The sequence below is a fragment of the Solanum lycopersicum genome, chromosome 5 (assembly GCF_036512215.1).
Source record: "Solanum lycopersicum chromosome 5, SLM_r2.1".
In the NCBI taxonomy this organism is placed as follows: Eukaryota; Viridiplantae; Streptophyta; class Magnoliopsida; order Solanales; family Solanaceae; genus Solanum; species Solanum lycopersicum.
The window spans coordinates 16,969,505-16,989,900 of NC_090804.1; the positions used below are offsets into that span (position 1 = coordinate 16,969,505).

General features: G+C 33.8%; 1 protein-coding gene and 1 pseudogene across 1 annotated transcript; one reads left to right on the forward strand and one right to left on the reverse strand.

Moving 5' to 3' along the window:
- Nucleotides 1-10,863: 10,863 nt before the first annotated feature.
- LOC101255299 (rhomboid-like protein 14, mitochondrial) lies at nucleotides 10,864-14,484 on the forward strand (annotated as a pseudogene).
- Nucleotides 14,485-14,819: 335 nt separating this feature from the next.
- Nucleotides 14,820-16,437, reverse strand: LOC101255594 (glucan endo-1,3-beta-glucosidase-like). The gene is made up of 3 exons (XM_010322738.4): nucleotides 16,037-16,437; nucleotides 15,122-15,778; nucleotides 14,820-15,035 (listed from the first exon to the last, which is right to left on the reverse strand). Exons 1-3 carry the CDS (start codon nucleotides 16,128-16,130, stop codon nucleotides 15,004-15,006), a joined length of 783 nt encoding a protein of 260 aa, XP_010321040.2. The 5' UTR covers nucleotides 16,131-16,437; the 3' UTR covers nucleotides 14,820-15,003.
- Nucleotides 16,438-20,396: the final 3,959 nt, after the last annotated feature.

A 20,396-nucleotide genomic window follows, 5' to 3' on the forward strand; every position in this document is an offset into this window, starting at 1 on the left:
ATTAATACTATCCTGGTGTCGGAACGTGACACTCCAATCCTCATCATACTATCCTGGTGTCGGAACGTGACACCCGATCCATTAATACTATCGTGGTGCCGGAACGTGACACTCCGATCCTCATCATACTATCCTGGTGTCGTAACGTGACACCCGATCCATTAATACTATCCTGGTGCCGGAACGTGACACCCAATCCTCTATTACTATCCTGGTGTCGGAACATGACACCCGATCCACTAACCTCATTCTTTTAGTTCATCAAGCCTTCTTTTATACCAAGGCATCATCATTAACAAAAAGGTTTCAAGGTTTAGGATTCAATAGCCTCATCATGCTTATTTTATCACAATTATATACTCACATCATACAAGCACACAATTACGCATATAGAAGGGTTTACAATACTACCCAATACATATCATTCGCTATTAAGAGTTTACTATGAAATAGCATAAACCATAACCTACCTCCACCGAAGAATTGTGATCAAGCAATCTACTTTCCCAAAGTTGCGTTCTTCTTCTCTCTCTCATTCGTTCGTTTCTCCCTCTCCTCTCTCTGTTCTTTCTATTTTTCTTATTCAAACCCTTTTTCTTTTACCCTAATTAGCATATAATTAAGTATAAAAGATGACAAAAGTAACCCACTAATTAATTCAAGGTTATCTCCTTTAACCCCCAAGTAATTAAATTATTAACATAAAACCACTAACTTTATAATTATACGCAGGAATAGTCTAAAACGCCCCTTAAAACATTTAACAGAAATCCGACCCATTCAGGGTTACGCAGCCTGTGACGGCCCATCGTGCCTGCGACGTTCCGTCCTGCTGCTTCCGTCACCAAGTTCAGAGACTAAATTTCTTGAAGAGTCTGTGACGGTCCTTTGTGCCAACGACGGTCCGTCCTGCCATTTCGTCGCAAAGTTCAGAGAGTCGATCTCAGTCCCCAAATTTCAGAATTCTAAGTATTTTGGAACAAGACACCCTCCACGGTCCGTCGTGCCCATGACGGTCCGTCGTGGGATCCGTTGACTCAGACAGTTATTACCAGAAATACTCTACTGCTCAAAACGACTAAACAGGTTGTTACAGCATATTTATGTGATTTGCCCAATAATAAATATAATAAAATGGATAGATTCTTCCTGGAGAATAGGATAGTCTCTTTAGGATTGTTGTTTTTGTCTTTTTAAATTTGTTTATACTCATGTTTTTTGTAGTTAAATAAAATGAACAACTATTTAACCAATTTTTTAAGTTCATTTTTTCGTGAGAAATTATAAACTTATTATTAAATAAATCACCTGAAATAATCAAGAGAGGACAATTGTTTGGAAAGAGAAAAGAAGTCACTTCATAGTTTGACTGATCACTTTCCATATTTGAATGAAGATCAATAAATAAATGACTTTAAAATTAGAGTAGTGAGAGGGAGAAGATATAAGGTAGAAACTAAAAGTGAAAGTAATTATTAGTACATTGGAAATCATTATGCATGTAGGCTTACCATTAGTTAATAGAAGTACATTCATTAATATTGATATGATTGATGATTGCTCTCTTATTTGCCCACGTACTCTTCTCATAACTTGTAATTATGATTTACTTTTTAAAATTTGATCCTCCATCTTATTCAAGGATAACATTATTGCTTTATATGATCTTTTTGTCCAAAATTAAATATAGTCATTATAGAAAGAGTTGTGATGTAATACAAACTTTAACACTCTTGTATATATTAGAAATACTAGATAGATAGTGCATGTGTCAATACGGGCCCAACAATATTAGTCGACGTAGTACTTATAGATGAAAGAAATGAATGTAAAGGAGTAACGATAGAACACAAAGAAAATGTGCATGAATAAGTGGATCCAGCAGCTAAAAAATAAAGTTATAGTGAAAGAGTTAGACTATTGGAGCTTCAGAAACTGATAGATTGAGCAAGAAATGTGATTTTTGAACATTGGTAACTATGACTCACTTTTGAGAAGGGGTGCATTCCCTCGTATCTTCCTCCACATCTTTCTTTTTGTGTATCTATCTCTTTGTTTAGATGATATCTATCTCTTTGTTTCGATGATAGTCGTTCATGTCACTACATCCTGTTAAATTCACTTCTGCAACAAATATTACTTGAGTTGGCATTTCAAAAAATAACTACTATATTCCTAAGAAGCTGCTAATGATAGAAAAAAACTTATGTTTTACATTATCTGTACAACTATATCAGAGTAGTTAAATCATGTCATATTTGTGTGAAACTTAATAATTACACTTTAGTTTGCAGAAAATCAGCACCCACAATAAATGACACTTCAAACATGAAAAACCTTGAGTTAAGAAGAGAACTCCCATAGTTAGACAAACTTAAATAAAGAAAATTCTCTCGAAAATCTACAAGATCACACAGAACAATTGAACTCTATCACATTTTTCCAAATTGAAATTTTTATTTTATTTATTAGCAAAATAGAGCAAATTCCACAAGCAAAAACTAAAAAATCCTAGAAAACAAAGATTTCAACCTAGAATATTTTTTCATGTTAGTAGAGCAAAGAAAACGACAACCATTTTGACATTGAACCTAGAAGGGAAGAGATCAACAATGTAGAAGGTTTGTACCCAAATGATACTCGCGACCATCAGCGTTATGGCTTGCACCCATTATAAATCCATCATTTCCCCGTGAATTTAACTTTTAAAATGTCATTCATAAATAGCAAAGAAAAAGCAAAAATCGTAGAGAGATAATAATAATAATAATGTAGTGAAAGTGTAACTCAACTCACTGAATCCTGTGTTTTTGTATGAGATTGTTTTTACGGCTCAAACCCATTTAAATTAAAATCAAATTCATGCTAGGAGATCTTTGTTTTCCATCTTTTATTGAGAAAGTTAAACAAATAAAATAACTAAGCAAGTGTGGTCTTATAAGTGGATGTTCAATTGTCGACTCAAAGAATAAACCAATTTATTGTAAATAGAAATTATCATTATAAAGTGAGAAAATCTTTTTAACCATATGATAGTTATACTAAATCCTCCGAGTACTGAGAGTCAGAACGACCAGTTCAAGTGAGATGTATCAAAATTAAAATCTAAAAAGCATGTAAAAAGTGATACAATGTTATACTTTATTATCATGTGACATATGTCTAGAGCATGAATAGAGCATAAGTAAGAACTTATAATTTGATATCTAATGTAGTTAATATTTATGTGATATAGTAGATCTGTAAATAAAACACAAGTCATAAGATGGTATTGGAAAATTTTTAAAGCATGAGCTTAAGTCGTGGTTAATATTAAATTAATAATAATGAGAACCTTTTTTAGAAAGTCTTAGAGGTTCTTGTGTGATAAATGCAGCTTGTTTTGGAAAAATGGTTCTGCATCAAGATGATGTTGCTTGCATTGTCTTGTTACTTCATTTGAGTTGGATGTTAATCTTCAATAACTGTAAGAAGAAGCATAACTGACTAATCAGGAAAAAGAAATTCAACACTAATTTAATAAAGAGCAACGAGTACTTTAAAGACAATTAAAAGTATGTGATATAGTCATGTATACAAATTTGTTGAAAGTGAAATGGCTAAATAGTCAAAAGACAAAGAAACACAAATGTAGACAATATATTCTTAGGACAGAAACTCAATGTGTGTATATCACGTAAATTAGATATTAAAATATTTTCTTTAGTTCAAATCCAAGATACAAGTAAAATCATGCTAAAAATGATGAAACAACAAAATTTAAGCACTTAAATCAGAGAGAAACGTAAATTTAAGAAGGAACAAACTTGAAAGATACTTACAAAGGTTAATCCTTGTTCCATTTTGTTATATTATTAATCCTTAGTTGTAGTTTTGTTGTACATTGTAATGTTCACCTAAGTTTTAAGTTGTCTGAGTTGAGTTCAAGAATCATTTCAATGAACATAAAAAACGAATCTTTAGCTATACTGTTATTGTTATTTATAATTTTATCTAAGTTTTGAATTGGGAGAGTTTAAGAATTAGTTCAATTAACAGAAAGATTGAATCTTTAATTGTTTTATTGCAAAGTGTAATGTGATCTCCAGGCAATACAAAGTAAACTCTTCCGTAGAAGCAGGTAGTAACCAAATCTTTAAGAAAACTTTCAAAAAAAGACCCACTAATCTATCAATATTAAAATCTCAATGTTTGGTATGATAAGGAATCCTAGAAAATATCAATTGAGTCTTTCTTCACGGTCAATTAATAGAAAGATTGATTCTTTAACTGTAGTTTAGCTAAATATTGTAATATTTATTGTTTTAGTTGCATGATGGAGACTTAAAAGAGTGATACTGATAATAAGGTAGATAATTTAAAAAGATTATAGGTCTTCTAAAATAACTTGTTAATTTTACGTGCATTTAGTTTCCCTATTAATACATATTGATCTAAGTAGGACAGGAAAAAATCCACTCATCTTAACTATGCACCTCCAACATTTTGTTTATAAGAAACAAGATGAAATGTTCTTTTTTCCTAGTCATACTTTGATATTTATGATAAGCTGATGAATCTATTCCACTATTTCTTATTCACACACAACATATGCCATCAAATAATATTGATCATATTTCAATCTTACGTTATGATAGAACCTAACACTAATTAATATTGAAGTACCAATCATTATTAGTTTTTATGCAATAAAGGTTTTTTTAATATAATAAGCACATAAGAACATTCCATGAATCAAGCATACAAATATATAAACTACATATCAACGAATGTGCTATAACATTTGTTCTCTATTCTAACAAAGATCTGTAGCAATCAACATTATCCTTCAATCAAAATATTCATTATGGACTCAACTCCAATCTTAATGTCCCATATATTATCTTTTTATTTGGTTCATGTTGTCTAGCCTTATAAGATCAACAAATCTATCATAGATAACAAGTATTTCTAAATTAGAAAGAACACAGATATTTGCATAGCAAAAAAAGAGAATAATATGCAAGTATCAACTTATTTGAAGATTTTTAGTAGTTCAATTGATTGACTATCATCTTGTTGGTGAGGGGGAATCCTGCATCGTAATATCATATGTATTTTCCATCCCCAACCTCTAATTTAAAAAAAAAAAAAGAAATACCAACTTATTTAACTTGAAGACGTAAAAATATCAATGAAAAACTAATTCTTAACTCCTTATTATCAGTACCTCAGAACATAAAAGTTGGCTTACGCTAAATTTAGAGAAAGTAGGATAAATTATGAAAATACAGTTCATGTATGCAACAATAACAAATACTGGCACATATATAGACTTAGAGAAACCCTATCTTTTTAAAGAGCATGAAAAGGAGGAATGATATTTTTGTCCTTGTCAAGTACATTTAATGAGACATTCTCATAACCATAAAGATGTCTTGATATCCTAACCTGATACTGATTCATAAGAAGACACCAGAATAGCAAGATCGGTGTGTATTCAAGTGGGTATTCCACTGTGATTGACACAATTTGTATTAGCAAGAAGGTAAGTAATTGTTTATTGTCGATTTTTTAGGCGTCTTTCCAACAACATTTTCCCCCTTGAAGTCATTTTCAAACAGTCATCTATTTCACGATGTTTGATATTGTCATCATGGCCTTTTGTCACAGATCGGGGATCTTTTTTTATTTGAAGATCCATTAATATGCTTTATTTAAAACTATCAATAGATCTATTGGCCTACATGGGATTAAGTAATTCCTTTTTACAAATATAATATTTTCAACAAATAACAATAGATGCTCACGAAAAAATAGTTGATTTTAATAAGCAAAAACACCACAGTGCAAATTTTAAAATTAATAGATCATACACCAATTGTTATTAAGAGTTGTACACAATATTGTGTTGATTTCCTGTTCACAAAACCGGTTGTAGCTAACATGTGTGTGTGTGTATGTGTGTGTGCGCGCGCTACCATTAAAATAGAACTTAATATCGTTCAAAAGACCCAAAAAATAAAAGACAGCGAAATTAAGAAGCCATAATTCTTTTTGCAGGTAAAGCATACAGTGAGAGGAGAGAACACAACAATATACTAAACTTCTTTTTGTTATCATGCAACTGGAAATTAGGGAGCTACAACATTTATTTAGATATGACTAATAGAAAAGACTACAAAATATCCAAGGTCCTTTCCGTCAATTCACATTAACATAAAAATTTAGAATTGAGTATTAGGAAAAGCAATAACAAAAAACAAAACCTTCCAATTAATACTCATTTAACATGAATGTCACACATTTTCCCTTATTCATTGTAGAGCAAGTATTAAATAATAAGTCTCACAAATAGAGTCACATGGAGAATTGGATGTCATTATATAACCCCAAAATATCACACAAATCCAGTCATGTTATGACATTCAAGAAGAAGCTAGAACAGTTTTATATTACAAAATGACTATTAATAAAGAACTATATCAAATATAAAATATTAATATCCAACATAAAATATATGCAGTTACCTATTTGGACTTTTTTTTCAAGAATAAGAGAGTTTTTAGTTGTCAATGAAAACACCTCAATACATCACTATAGGCTTTACTCAAAATTAACAACACATTAAAATATGTATGAATAGATGAAAAATTATCGAAGATAAAGATGTGAGAATATATGTTATAAAAGATTACAAGGCCAAATTTCATGTTCCCTTCAATTAGTGAATTGACTTCTAACTTTTTTTTTTTGCAAAAAACAATAAATTATGATAAAGTTACGAACAAAGTAACTATGAGATTCGTCTTAGCAAATTAATGCGTAGCTCCATTTGAAGCAACTATAGGATCTGTACTACCTGTCGTGGTCACAATCGAATAGTCAATACTTAGAAAGGTAAAAATAATTAATTTATTAAAATTGAGAAACTTTCGGTGACTCGCACTCTTCAAAGATAGGCTGAAAAAATAAATGAAGAAAGAAAAGTAACTGAATAGTAAAAGGAAAAAACATGAATTAGTACATTTTAATAAATAATTATCGATGGTGGCTTATGAATTAGCCTTGCCTCCAGGGCTGTCCGGAGTACATCCGGTATTCCATGTGTCGATGTTGAAAAGATACCATGGGGATGGAAACTATATTATTCGTTGGGATTCAGTCTTGCTTGATGAAAATTTGACTTATGAGGAGGAGCCTGTTGCCATTCTAGATAGAGAAATTCGCAAGTTGAGATCAAGGGAGATTGCATCCATCAAAGTTCAATGGAAGAATCGACCCGTTGAAGAAGCCACTTGGGAGAAGGAGACAGATATGCGAGAAAGATACCCACATCTGTTTACAGATTCATGTACTCCTTTTCGCCCTTGTTTTCCTTCTTGTGATCGTTCGGGGATGAACGATGGGTAAATTGGTATCTATTATAACGACCTGTTTAGTCATTTTGAGCAGCAGATTTTATTTCTGGAAAAACAGGCTGAGATGACGGAGCCCACGACGGACCGTCATGGACACGACGGACCGTCGAGGGTCTCGTTTTAAAACACTTAGAAATTCTGAAAATTGGGTACTGAGAATCGACTCTCTGAACTCTGTGACGGACCTGCAGGACGGACCGTCACAGGCACGACGAACCGTCGTGATCCGCCGTTTCAAAACACTTCAACTCTTGAGAATTTGGTACAAGGAACGATTCTCTGAACGTCGTGACGGAAGTGCAGGACGAACCGTCGTAGGTACGACGGGCCGTCACAGAATCCTTAAGGAAATCGAGTCTCTAACGAACCTGCATGACGGACCGTCGCAGGCGCGACGGGCCGTCACAGGTTGCGTAATCCCAGTCGGAGTCGGATTTCTGGTTAAGTTTTAAAGGGGCGTTTTTGACTATTCCTGCCTTAATTATAAAGTTAGTGGGTTAATGTGAATAAGTCTAATTACTTGGGGGTTAAAAGAGTTAACCTTAAGTTAATTAGTGGGTTATTATTGCCATCTTTCGTTCTTAATTATATACTAATTAGGGTAAAAGAAAGAGGGTTTGAATAAAGAAAATAGAAAGAACAAGAGAAAGAGAGAGAAAGTTGAACGAGAGAGAGGATCGAACGAGAGGAAAAACACAAAGCTTGGGAAATTGCTTGCTTGATCACGAAACTTCGGTGGAGGTAGGTTACGGTTTTCATGCTTTCATAGTAAACTCTTAGTAGCGAATGATATGTATTGATAAAATTGTAAACCCTGCAATGTGCTTAATTGTATACTTGCATTAACGTAATTATATAATTGTGATTATATAAGCATGATGAAGTTATTGAATCCCAAATCTTGCAAACCCTAATCTACTTTGTTAATGATGATGCCTTGGTATAAAAGAAGCCTTGATGAACGAAAGTAGTGAGATTAGGGGATCGGGTGACACGTCCCGGTACCAGGATAGTATATGAGGATCGGAGTGTCACATTCCGACACCAGGATAGAATATGGATCGGGTGCCACGTTCCGGTACCAGGATAGTATATAAGGATCGGAGTGTCACGTTCCGACACCAGGATAGAATATGGATCGGGTGCCACGTTCCGGTGCCAGTATAGAATGAGGATCGGAGTGTCACGTTCCGACACCAGGATAGTATATGGATCGGGTGCCACGTTCCGGTACCAGGATAGAATATGGATCGGGTGCCACGTTCCGGTACCAGGATAGTATATGAGGATCGGAGTGTCACGTTCCGACACCAGGATAGAATATGGATCGGGTGCCACGTTCCGGTACCAGGATAGTATATGAGGATCGGAGTGTCACGTTCCGACACCAGGATAGAATATGGATCGGGTGCCACGTTCCGGTACCAGGATAGAATGAGGATCGGAGTATCATGTTCCGACACCAGGATAGTATATGGATCGGGTGCCACGTTCCGATACCAGGATAGAATATGGATCGGGTGCCACGTTCCGGTACCAGGATAGTATATGAGGAGCGGAGTGTCACGTATCGACACGAGAGGAATAATGATAATGAATCTTGAAAGATGTTAATATATTCAATCTAATGAACCTAATTCCCAAATGAGTATGATGAGGAGGCGTGAGTCCTCATTGATGAGCTTGGTGTTGTAACCAAGGGTTATGATAATTGCAAATGCTGCATGCTAAGGATATTAGTTGATTTTATGATATTATCTGATATATACTGTTTTCTATTTTGAGTTGGCCGATGATATCTACTCAGTACCCGTGTTTTGTACTGACCCCTACTTTTATGTTTTCTTCTTGTTTATTTGTGGAGTGCAGCAAACGTGTCGTCGCCTTCGACTCAACAGTAATTCAAGCCAGTCTTACTACATCGGAAATTCAGGGTGAGCTAATGCTTCTAGCTTGGACTGGATCTTTTTTTTCGAGTCTTGATGCCTTGAACTTCCGGCGTAGACTAGCTTCTTATGTATTTTTTTAGCTTTTAGAATACTCTTAGCTTAGTCATTTGATCGTAGATGTTCTTGTGGTGACGACTTCCAGATTTTGGGGATAATAATAGTTATTGATTTTATTAATGAGTTAAGTCTTCCGCATTACTTTATGTTGATATTACATTGAAATCTTAAGGTTTAGATTGGTTGGTCCGCTCACATACGAGGGTAAGTGTGGGTGCCAGTCGCGGCCCGGATTTGGGTCGTGACATCTTTTCATGGCTTCCAAAAAAAATCACTTTGAAGATGGTTGCATAAAAAATTCATTAAAAAAATAAGTGTTAGACATAACGATAATCATCTGCGTCAAAAGTAGGCGAGACATGAAAATTTGAGGATATCCCAACATTTTCCGTCATTTCAAAGTGTGAGGACTAACCAAAATAATTATTTAGTCCATAACTTGGAGCAATATCCCTATCTTGCTGAGGTAACCGCTACAAAATATACAATAATAAGAATAATAAATAATATATATTAATAAATAATTGACAAAATCAACAAACAATAATTGAAATATAATAATTGAGCATTACCGATCACTATCATTGATAGTTTTGTTTAAATCAAAATCATATCGGTCGGTAAGAGTATTTTGTAATGAGTCATTTTAGGAAAATCAGTAGATTGAGTTATCGCAAATTCATCAATGCTATTATGATTTTCTAATTAGGGATGAACATCGACTAATAAAGGAGAACGTTGTTGACTAATCTTAGGCTCCTTCCTAACATAGATTTCAAGTATTGTTGACTTGATTTGATCTATATAGTAATTTGGAACGCTTAAAAAGTCGGTCAACGATTCGTCATTATATATAATTCACTTTCCAAAATTTACTAGTCCATGTGATAAAAATGAAGTAGGGTATTTTCCGGCTATAATCAAATTATAATCGTACTGTTTATACCCATTCATTTATAAATTGATGAAATAAATTTATGATATCGGACATTTATTGGATATTTAGCATTGTATTTGTGAAGATATTTTTTTTAGATGGAATTGAACAAATATAGAGGACTTTATGTTGTAGGTGCTATCGACTATGTATAAATGTCCTTAAATAGATTTTTCAGAATAAAATAATAAAAATACATAATGAAATATTTTTTTCCGTTTTAATGACATATCAAATCAATATAATTTATATGACAACACTGAAAAAGCTTATTCAAGACGTGAAAAATATGTTTCTTGTAAAGTATAATAAAAAATTCCACTTTATAAAGTGGAATAAAAAGTTTCACTTTATAATATGGAATAAAAAGTTTCACTTTATAAAGTGGAAGAAAAAACTCCACTTTAGAAAGTGTAAGAAAAAGTTTCGTTATATATTAAATTAAACGTTATGAAACTAACGAAAAACGTTTAAATTATTGGATATAGTGAAAATTTTTCTTCCACTAAGCTTATTTTAGTTACTTACTAAAATAATGGCTTATTTTGGTAACTTTTATATTTTTGTGGCTTATTTTGGTTTCCAACTCTGTTTTGTCAAATACTGCTACCCGACTGAATGTGCCGGGTCGGATCTGGGCACGCATTGGCTCATCAATCGAAATTACAGGAAGGGAGAAGAAGTTTCTGGGGAAATTCGAATCCCTTCAAATTTTGGTGACAGTGAGAAGTTTGTTGTTAATACAAATTCAAGAATGGAAAGAGGAAGGGGAAGATGGAGTTCAGTTTCACGTGGGATGCTACCTCTTTTAGGCTGCATACAGTGACCGAATATTACAGGCTGGATAGAAAAGCCCCTGTTACAGCAGCACTTGTTGCTGCTAATACAATTATATACGTAAGGCCCACTTTTCTTCATTCTATACTTCCTACCATTAATCAAGTATGGTTTAATCCCAGCTCATTCTTAAGGTATGAACCCATTTTCATTTCTTCCTTTTTTCGCTATATTATATGGATTAGGTGTGATGCTGGTATGTAAATTGATCCAATTAAACTAAAAATTGGATGAACAACTTCATGTACTTGCTTGAAGGTGCTATATAGAAACGGGCTGCAGTAGGTGCTGTGCAAAATTTCCAAACTAAACCAAAATTTCGCCTATATATATATCTACCTATATTTGTATCTGAAAGTGATATATTCAGGGAGTTATACCAACTTTAGAAAATAACTAGATTTATGGGGAGACCATGGGCTTACATGCCCCATTATGTAGGCTATAAATTCGCCATTGTTTGGATTGACTTAAATAATTGATTATCTTAACAAAAACATCTATGTTACTAAATATCTAAAAAATTACTATGCGGCCAGTTTTTGTTAAAAAAAAGTTCTCCAGATCTATTGGGGCTTTAAGCATAAATGCGATTAACGTACCGGGCTTTTATTAGCGTGGCAAAGAAAGAAGTACAAATATATATGTAAAATGCAAGAAAAAAGTAACTTTAATTCATAATGATTTCCTTAACAATTGATTTATGCTTTTACCAATCATATTTGTTGTTTAGTACTTGTGGACAATGAAGTGCATGCCTTAATGCCTTGTACCTCACAACTTAAGTGAGGCTAAGTGCCTACACTGAGCTTCAGGGATGAAGTGTGCCTCACATGAGCCTTTGACTTCATTTGGATGCAACTCTTAATTCGTTTTATGCCTTAAAAAGAAAAGTGTTGGAAGAGGCCATTATGTAAATTAGTAATAGTATTGTCATCTATTATATAAAGTATTTTGTTGTTTTGCGTCGGCCATATAAAAGAAGGCCATATGTAAAAAGTTATGTCGAAGGTTCATTTTAATCAGTTAAAAGGATGTTGATGTCCAAGTTTGAAAATTGTATTTGACTGTCTTCAGTTTTGGCCTAAATATTCTGTCCCCTGGTGCTATCAAATTGAAGATTCTTAAAGCCCCAATATGAGAAATCAAGTGGCTATGCCAACAATTTTGGTGTTCTGGTTAATGTTTTCTAATTTATTGTTATGTGTTACGCACACTTCACCATATCATCTATCCAACAATCAGCAGCAAGAAAGGGAGATGTACAACATGAAATGGAAGGTCTTAAAAGAATTACATAGCCTTGAATTTTAACTTAACAATCAATTCTTCCCTTTCAAAGGCATCAACTCTCATCTCTTATGTGCAAATTAAGAAATAGTTGTCTTCTGCAATTGGATGTCAAATCACAATGATGAAGTTGGAATTCTATGTGTTGTATTTGAGTGTTTCTTTGTATATATTGCATTATTTTTTCATGATAGATGGAGTCTTTTTTAAACTTACTCTAACATTATCACTCATGTTTTTATGTGGTTATCGAACTGACTTTTATGTGGCGTTCCCTCTTAAATCAGTTGTTTTCACTATAACTCTGTCAGAACTTCTATTTCATTGTTTGATCGATGCAGACAAAGATGCTTTCAGAATAATATTGTGTTTTTTCCATCATGAGTAGAAATGACATGGAAGGATAAGATGTTAGGCTTATTTTATCTAACCGAGGTGTCATATCATTGCATCAGGACATTTATGGTATCTCTTGAACAACTGAGTATAGAGTAATGGCCCTTGATATTACTGAAGAAAATGTCAATTACCCCTTACAACTGGTTGGGTGTGTGTTTTAAGATTTACATGTTTCTACTCTCGGCTATACATTGCTTTATTATTTTATTTTTGACAAGACCTCACTTGAATGAGAGTAAGTTGATCAAAAGTTGTACTAATATTTTTCCCAGCTGTTCCATGATGTACACCATTCTTTAGTGTATTCATCGTAGCACCTTTCTGAAGTTTTGGTCCAGAAAGAAGTTCATATGATGGTTACTTTTGGATGTATCATTTCAGTTCACATTTCTAACTCCATTTGTTCTTTTTGTAGACATTACTTTTTTCTGTCGTGCTAGCTGATCATAAGGCCAACAGCTTTCCTGAGCTGCATGTTTTAGTTTTTGGAAGGTCATGTGTCATATTATTCTGTTATTATTTGATGAATACATATTTTGATTTCGCTTGTGCAGCACAAGGACCTGAAACGATTCTTCCTGTCAGCACTCTACCATTTGAATGGTTCTCACTTATTCTACAATATGCTCACTTCTGTGGAAGGGGATTCAATTGGAGACATCAATCGGAAGTGCAGAATTTGCATCGACAGTTGCAGGCCTTAGTTGCTATGTCCCAGGGCATCACACTATTGCCTGAGAAGTCACTTCTGCTGTTCTTTAACTATGAGAGGCCCTACTATCAGGAATATGCTGTGGGATTTTCTGGTGTTCTTTTTGCCATGAAAATTATTCTCAATGCACAATCACATGATTATACATATGTTCATGGGCTGTTGGTACCGACTCGTTATGCTGCCTGGGCAGAACTGATTCTCATACAAATGTTCGTACCTGGTGTCTCATTTCTTGGCCACCTTGGTGCAATACTTGCCGGCCTTCTGTTTTTGTGTTTAAAAGCATCGTATTCAGGTGCGAATCCACTGAGGACAATCATCAGAGGTTTTGGGCATGCACTGAACTGGCCTTTAAGGTTTATGAACTGTTTATTCCGAAGGCAAATAATTGGTGGTAGAGGAACCGTTGGTGGGAGACGGACAAGAGATACATCTCAAATGTGGCGATGCCAAGGATGTACATTTGATAATTCAGGCTGGTTAAATGTTTGTGAGATGTGCAGCACAAGTCGTACTGATGATGTGCTGTCGTCTCTTAGTTCAACGGATGAGGTTCAAGATCTATCATTGGATGAGTTGCGGCATCGGAGAATTCAAAGATATGGTAGATGACAAGGAAGATTGGCTTAATAGCTTTCTCTGGAAATGGTCATATTGAAGCAGGATTGTAGATCCTGAAGATGCCATAAATGATATGTTGAATAATCACTGTGCTATAGTCGAAGAAAGCAGTAATTACCTTACTGTTCAGGTACAATAGCTGTTCATTAACGTATATAAACGTTGAAATTTTGTAGACATTGTGTTACCCTTTATCTTGTCATGCATCCAAAGGGGAAGTTTCCACTTTAGGCAAATGCATGGGAATCCTTTTTTATGTCAAGCATTGGCATTCTCTAACTTCCATTTTACTTCAATTTTGTGGTTATGCTCATCACAGTTCTGTCACAAATAGGTAGGATATTCAGCTTCCTCTACTTGATCAGTGTAATTACTAATTACCCTTCCCAATTTAAGGTTGTTTGGACGGTATGATTGTTATATCTATCTATAATAATAACTAGGAGCATCTTCAAAAAATTCCATGGGCATTGTGCATTGTTTCAGTCTCTTACTATATCTGTCATTAGCACAAACTTTAAACTCCTGCTTTACTGAAGGTAGAATGGATTAGGTTGTATATCTGTTGTATTTTGGATTAGGACTTTCTGGTTTAATTTCTTCATTCAGATAAATTCTTCTCGTTTAACTGAATTATGTATCATATAAATTGTGAAGTAGCAGTACATCACCATGGAGTTCCTCTACATTAAAGAAGCACAAAGAAACAAAAAGGCTACTAGAGTCTTATCTGTAGTAAATAGAAAATAACATATGCAAAAACATCATCTACGTCTTGTCAAGTGTTGTCTTCAAAGATCAGTTGTACGTGAAACGACACTGATCATAACCTGCCAAATAAGAATGTATGATGAACAATAAGACATGCTTAACACAAAAATTCTTTCCATTTCTTAATGGAGTTTGAGAGTCTTACTTGGATCAACAGTGACTAGCATGGCAGTGCCTCCAAAGTCACAAGTTCCTCCACCCTGCTTCTTTTTCTGCCAGTAGCTATTGAAAGCATAAGAAGCATGAGAAAGCAGAGTAGTCGGCTGGTAACACGCCCCATTGGGTTGTATGGCATCACAACCAGCACCAGAACCACAAGCATAGTCCAATGCCTGCTGAATCAAGTCTGCTGGTACCGTTGGCTTAGCCACACACCAGATGGCATTTTCAGGTTTCTTAGAAGGAGGTGGTGTCGATGAATGACTACTGTTCGGTGGTGGCTGATTAACTGCTGGTGGCTTAGGTGCATTATGCTGTGGGGTTTGTGCAGTTGGAGATGGTGGTGGAAGAGTGGGAAGTAAAGGTGTTGGCATAGCAGCAGGAGTAAGAGGAGGAGTGATTGTCCCATATGGAGATGAGTTTTGTGGACTTGGTGGCACGGACTTCAAAGGAGCAGGAGGAGAGGATATCCCCAATGGAGGAGAGTTAATTTGAGGATTAACTGGTGGTACAACTCCTGAAAGAAGAGGAGGAGGAGAAGTATAAGTTCCATATGGAAAAGAGCTTTCTGGACTAGTTGATTCAACTTGCAGGAGTCGTAAACGCTGGTAACGTCCAAGACTAGGAGTAATCCTGGCTCTATCTGCATTTTCCGGCAAAAACATGAATTTAGCAACTTGACGTTTGTTATTATGAGGCAATTTATGTATTAGTTTATGCATAGATTAGTTATACAAGGTGTAACATGAATAATATTTCTCCTAACGAGCAGTTGAGCAGAACCCGATCCCTGATACGTACGTGCATAAAACAAATAGGGAGGGATTGAGTTAAATATACATCTATATTCTCTCAACTCGATACCATAACATATAAAATTTTCTTGTATTTGCATACTTACCACTTAAACCAAAGGGACTTGAGGCTACGAGCACTTGATATGTGGATAAGGCAAGAATGTAGAATTTCATAATGCTGCTTGTTGAATCCATCATAGTCTCTTGAGGATCTGGTAGGTAGCTACAAGCATTGAGACTTGAGAATAAGAAGAGGTAAAGTGGGGTCCTGGAACATGTAAAAGTGATAAAACAGTAAAATCATATATTTGCTTTACAAGCCAACCGAGAATATATGTTTTCTTCCAATGTCAGGAAACTAACTAGTAAATTAAACAGGAAAGGTACTCCTATCAAGCAATAGTTTCTTTTCGAATCTATCTTTTGCTTCCCACCTACTCCAATCTCATGCAACTTTCACATAGAGATAAAGCTTTGATACAGAACCCTTTGATACTTGTACAACACAAGAATTTCAACCTTCAATACTATATTTCATCGTCAAGGATTACAATCATTCTCCAGCCAAAACAACAGTCAAAATTTTAAGTAAAACCTATGTCACAACTAAGCTAACACATGCAAAAATGTAGGATGTGTTTCTCTACTTGTAATTTTATATTAGTTTTCAATAAAATATACCTATTGTCCCATATTAGGCGTAATATTTTGCTTTTCGAGAGTCAAATCATATTATTTTAATTAATTTGTTTTATATATTTCATGTTGATGTGAGGAAATTTTTACTTGTGGTACTTTTCAAATTATTTTTGGATATACAGATTTTAATTTTTAAATATTACTCCCGTCTCAATTTATGTGAATGTGTTTGATTGGACATGAAATAAGAGAAAAGAAACCATGGAAATTTGTTGTCTAGAATTAGTCATATTTTTTTTTGGTAAATTCATTTGATTAAGACAAAATCTGAATATAAAGTTAAATTGTTACTTATTTAACCATGGAGAGGGAAAGGAGAAATAAGGGAGAGAATTACAAGGTAGAGAATTGAAGCCTCACCACCAAGGAGAAAGATAGCCAACTAAGGCATTAAGATTCCCTAGTTAAATTAAGAAGTAATTTTTAGACTAATCAAACAGAAAAGAACAAAGCGTCACAAAAGAACTGGAATTGAGGAGTATTTCAAAATTTAGTTAAAATTATTCTTCATGAAGCGAAGCAAGAAAATTACTTTAGAATTTAAATCCATTTTTAGGTGAAATTTTATATTTGAGTTCCCAATCATATGGGTAAACTAATGTTAAAGAAATTTTCAGTTTCGATGTTGGGTCTAGGGTTAAAGTGACTTTTGACAAAACTTCTACATTGTAATATAAGTATGATGGACTCGTATTTGCATGTAGAACATCTGAGACTACAAGAAGGAAAAAAAGGGATCTTCATTATGGTGAGTACATCACTAGGTTGTTTTCGATATATCAATCAAATTTAAGGCAAATCAAAGTTCGTCAATTAAATTTAAAAAGAACATGTACTAGTATATACAAAACATACATAATACGAATTTTTATTGTTTGATCCTGGAGCTAATTTCTCATATGTGTCTTTTGCATATTTTGCAGCTGCTTTTGATATGATGTGTGATAACATGTTTGTGTATATTCATGTTTCTACATGTGTGGGTGAGCCCTTAGTGGTGATCGAGTCTTTCGATCCTTTCATGTTCCTTTGGGTGGGTTTGACACTTGAGTAGACTTGATCACTTTGGGTTATGGTAGACATTGATGTCATCTTGGGTATGGATTGACTATCTCGTTATTATGTTATTCTTGACTGTAATTCCAAGACTGTAACCTTACCCTTGCCTAACATTCTGAGGCTTAAGTGGAAGGGTTCTTACCCTAGCAGGGTTATTTATTTCATCCTTGCTCAGAGATGGGTAGATAGAGGTTGTTTGTCCTACCTAGCCTTCATTTGTGATACTAGTTGCTTACATCCATAGTTTATTCAAATAAGGAGAAACGTCGTGGTGACTTAAAAAATAATCAATTAATTTAGTTTTTAAAAATAATTAAGAAAAAAGAGTTTAAAGAAGTTGCCACCTAATTTTAGGAAAAACAATGAAATCAATTAATTAATTAATAAAATAATATTTGCGAAACCAATAGATTATAGGTAAGAGGTTCAAGTTATTCCAAAAGAAAGGTGTTAGATATCCTTCGAAATCGACTGAATTCATATATACAAAAGAATTAATAAATAATATAATTCGAACTTCATTCTAATTGTTTAAACAGAAAACAACTCCGAGTACCTATAAAGACACTTAATAAAAATGTTATTAATAAATAAATATGAATAAAAATAAATGAATCAAATGATAACTTAAAAATATAAACTCGTTTTATTAACATTAGAGACGTTAAAAATCGACGATAATTTCTCTATTGACTAATTTGAACAAACAAAATATATAAACTTGAACAAAACTTTCATCATTTAAAATAGAGAGGCCTCGAAAATCGATAGAATTTATTTTCATTGGCCAACTTTTAACATACAAAAAATATAATATCAATTATCAATTAGATAACAAAAAAACAACAAATTTATCAAGCACATGACACAAATAATAAGCCAACAACAGTATAAAAATTTCAAAGAAAATAAGTAACATTCCAATATAACAACATCAAATTGAGTAAAAGATATCAAACACCATAAATTATTATATTAAAAAAGTACTCCCTCCGTTTTAAAACGAATGACCTATTTTGATTTGGAACGAAGTTTATGAAAAGAAAGAAGTCTTTTTGATCTTTTGATTCTAAATTAAAGTTATGTCAAACATACTGAAATGTCCTTTATCTTGTGGTCTTAAACATGTCATGTGAAAAGTTAAAGTTAAAGTGTTGCCAATAGGAAAATGAGTCATTCTTTTTGAAATAGACTAAAAAAAATAAGGTCATTCTTTTTAAAACAGAGAGAATAAAATTTATCAAAAGGAAATCAACCCTATAGAATAAATTTTTAAAAAAACAATCACTAATTAAAGTAACAAACAACAATCTAAAAATTTGATAAAATTACCCGTAAATGTCGTTGTTTTGATGGCATCACCGGGGGAATCTGGCTGGTTGTGACTTTACGGGATGGTAACCTGCAAAAAAATAGAAAAGAAAAGAAGGGGGGGGGGGGGGGGGGAGAGGAATGGGACTGGCAGTGGCTTTGAATCTGGATTAATTCGGGTTGAGGTAATGGTGGTTTGATTCTTCGCCGAAAATAGTGAAAAACAAATGGGTTGTTTGGAGTTTCTGGTTGTGTTGTTGTTGGTAAAGGTTGCTGGAAAAATAGAGGTCGTATGGCATTGCTAGTCGGTAGTGAACTAGTGGAGCTCGAAAAATTGGGATTTTGGCCGGTGGTTGGTCGGAAAAGGGATACGCTCGTTTAGGTTGTTGGTTTTCAGGAAAAAATTGTGATTTTTGGCAGGTTTGAGTTTGGTGGCTTATTCACCGGAGTCGGCATTGAATGGTGAAGCTTTGGTGGCTTGTTTCACCGCCATAAATGAAGAAAAGGAAAGGGTTGAGTAGTAGAATTGAGAGTCCTTGGTTGTTGTTGCCGGAGAAGAAACGACAAAGATAAAAATAGGGGGGTTTTGGGGCGGTGGACTCACCGACATCCGGTGGACCTCCAATGACTTGTCGCAAAAAATAAGAACAACAAAAGAAAACTTGTACTAGACTAAAAATCTGAAAGTTACTCCTAAATTTTACTAACCACTAACTTAATTATAAAAAAAATAACTTAGAAAATTGAAAATCATATATATCACAATATTATTATTTTAAAACTGTGAACCAAAATTACCCACTTATAAAATATCTATGTATGAAATTTTTTTCATATTTGAATGAATTTCTAGTCTGTTTAAAATATCAAAATGAATATTAACAAATGTAACAGATAAAATGAATATTAGAAAATGTAACAAATGTAACTAACGACATATAAAAATGTAATTTAAGCGAAATAATAATTTAATTGAAATAGTTTAACATATTCAACCGATGGTGACAAAAAATAACACAATTAAAATTTAGTACAATTAAATTTAACTGTTAAAAAATCCTGAAATTTGACAAATAAGGATAAACTTATTTAAAATTAGGAAAAAAAGATAGATATACTCTCGAACTATCGTAAATGGTATCTAAATAGCACCTATTGTACTTTTAGGACGCTCACATCCTTACCGTCAAAATCTTAGAGTATCTATACCCTTATGATAAACAACAAACCATGTGTCATCATCTCAGTGACTTACCCAAAATTGTTTAATTTTGACCCAATAATTTTGAAGACTCACCCAAATAATTTTAAACCCTCCAAAATAACATTATAGCTATCCCCAAATTGAAGAAGGAGAAGATGATGCTAACAAAATTTCTATGGTTTACATTAGGT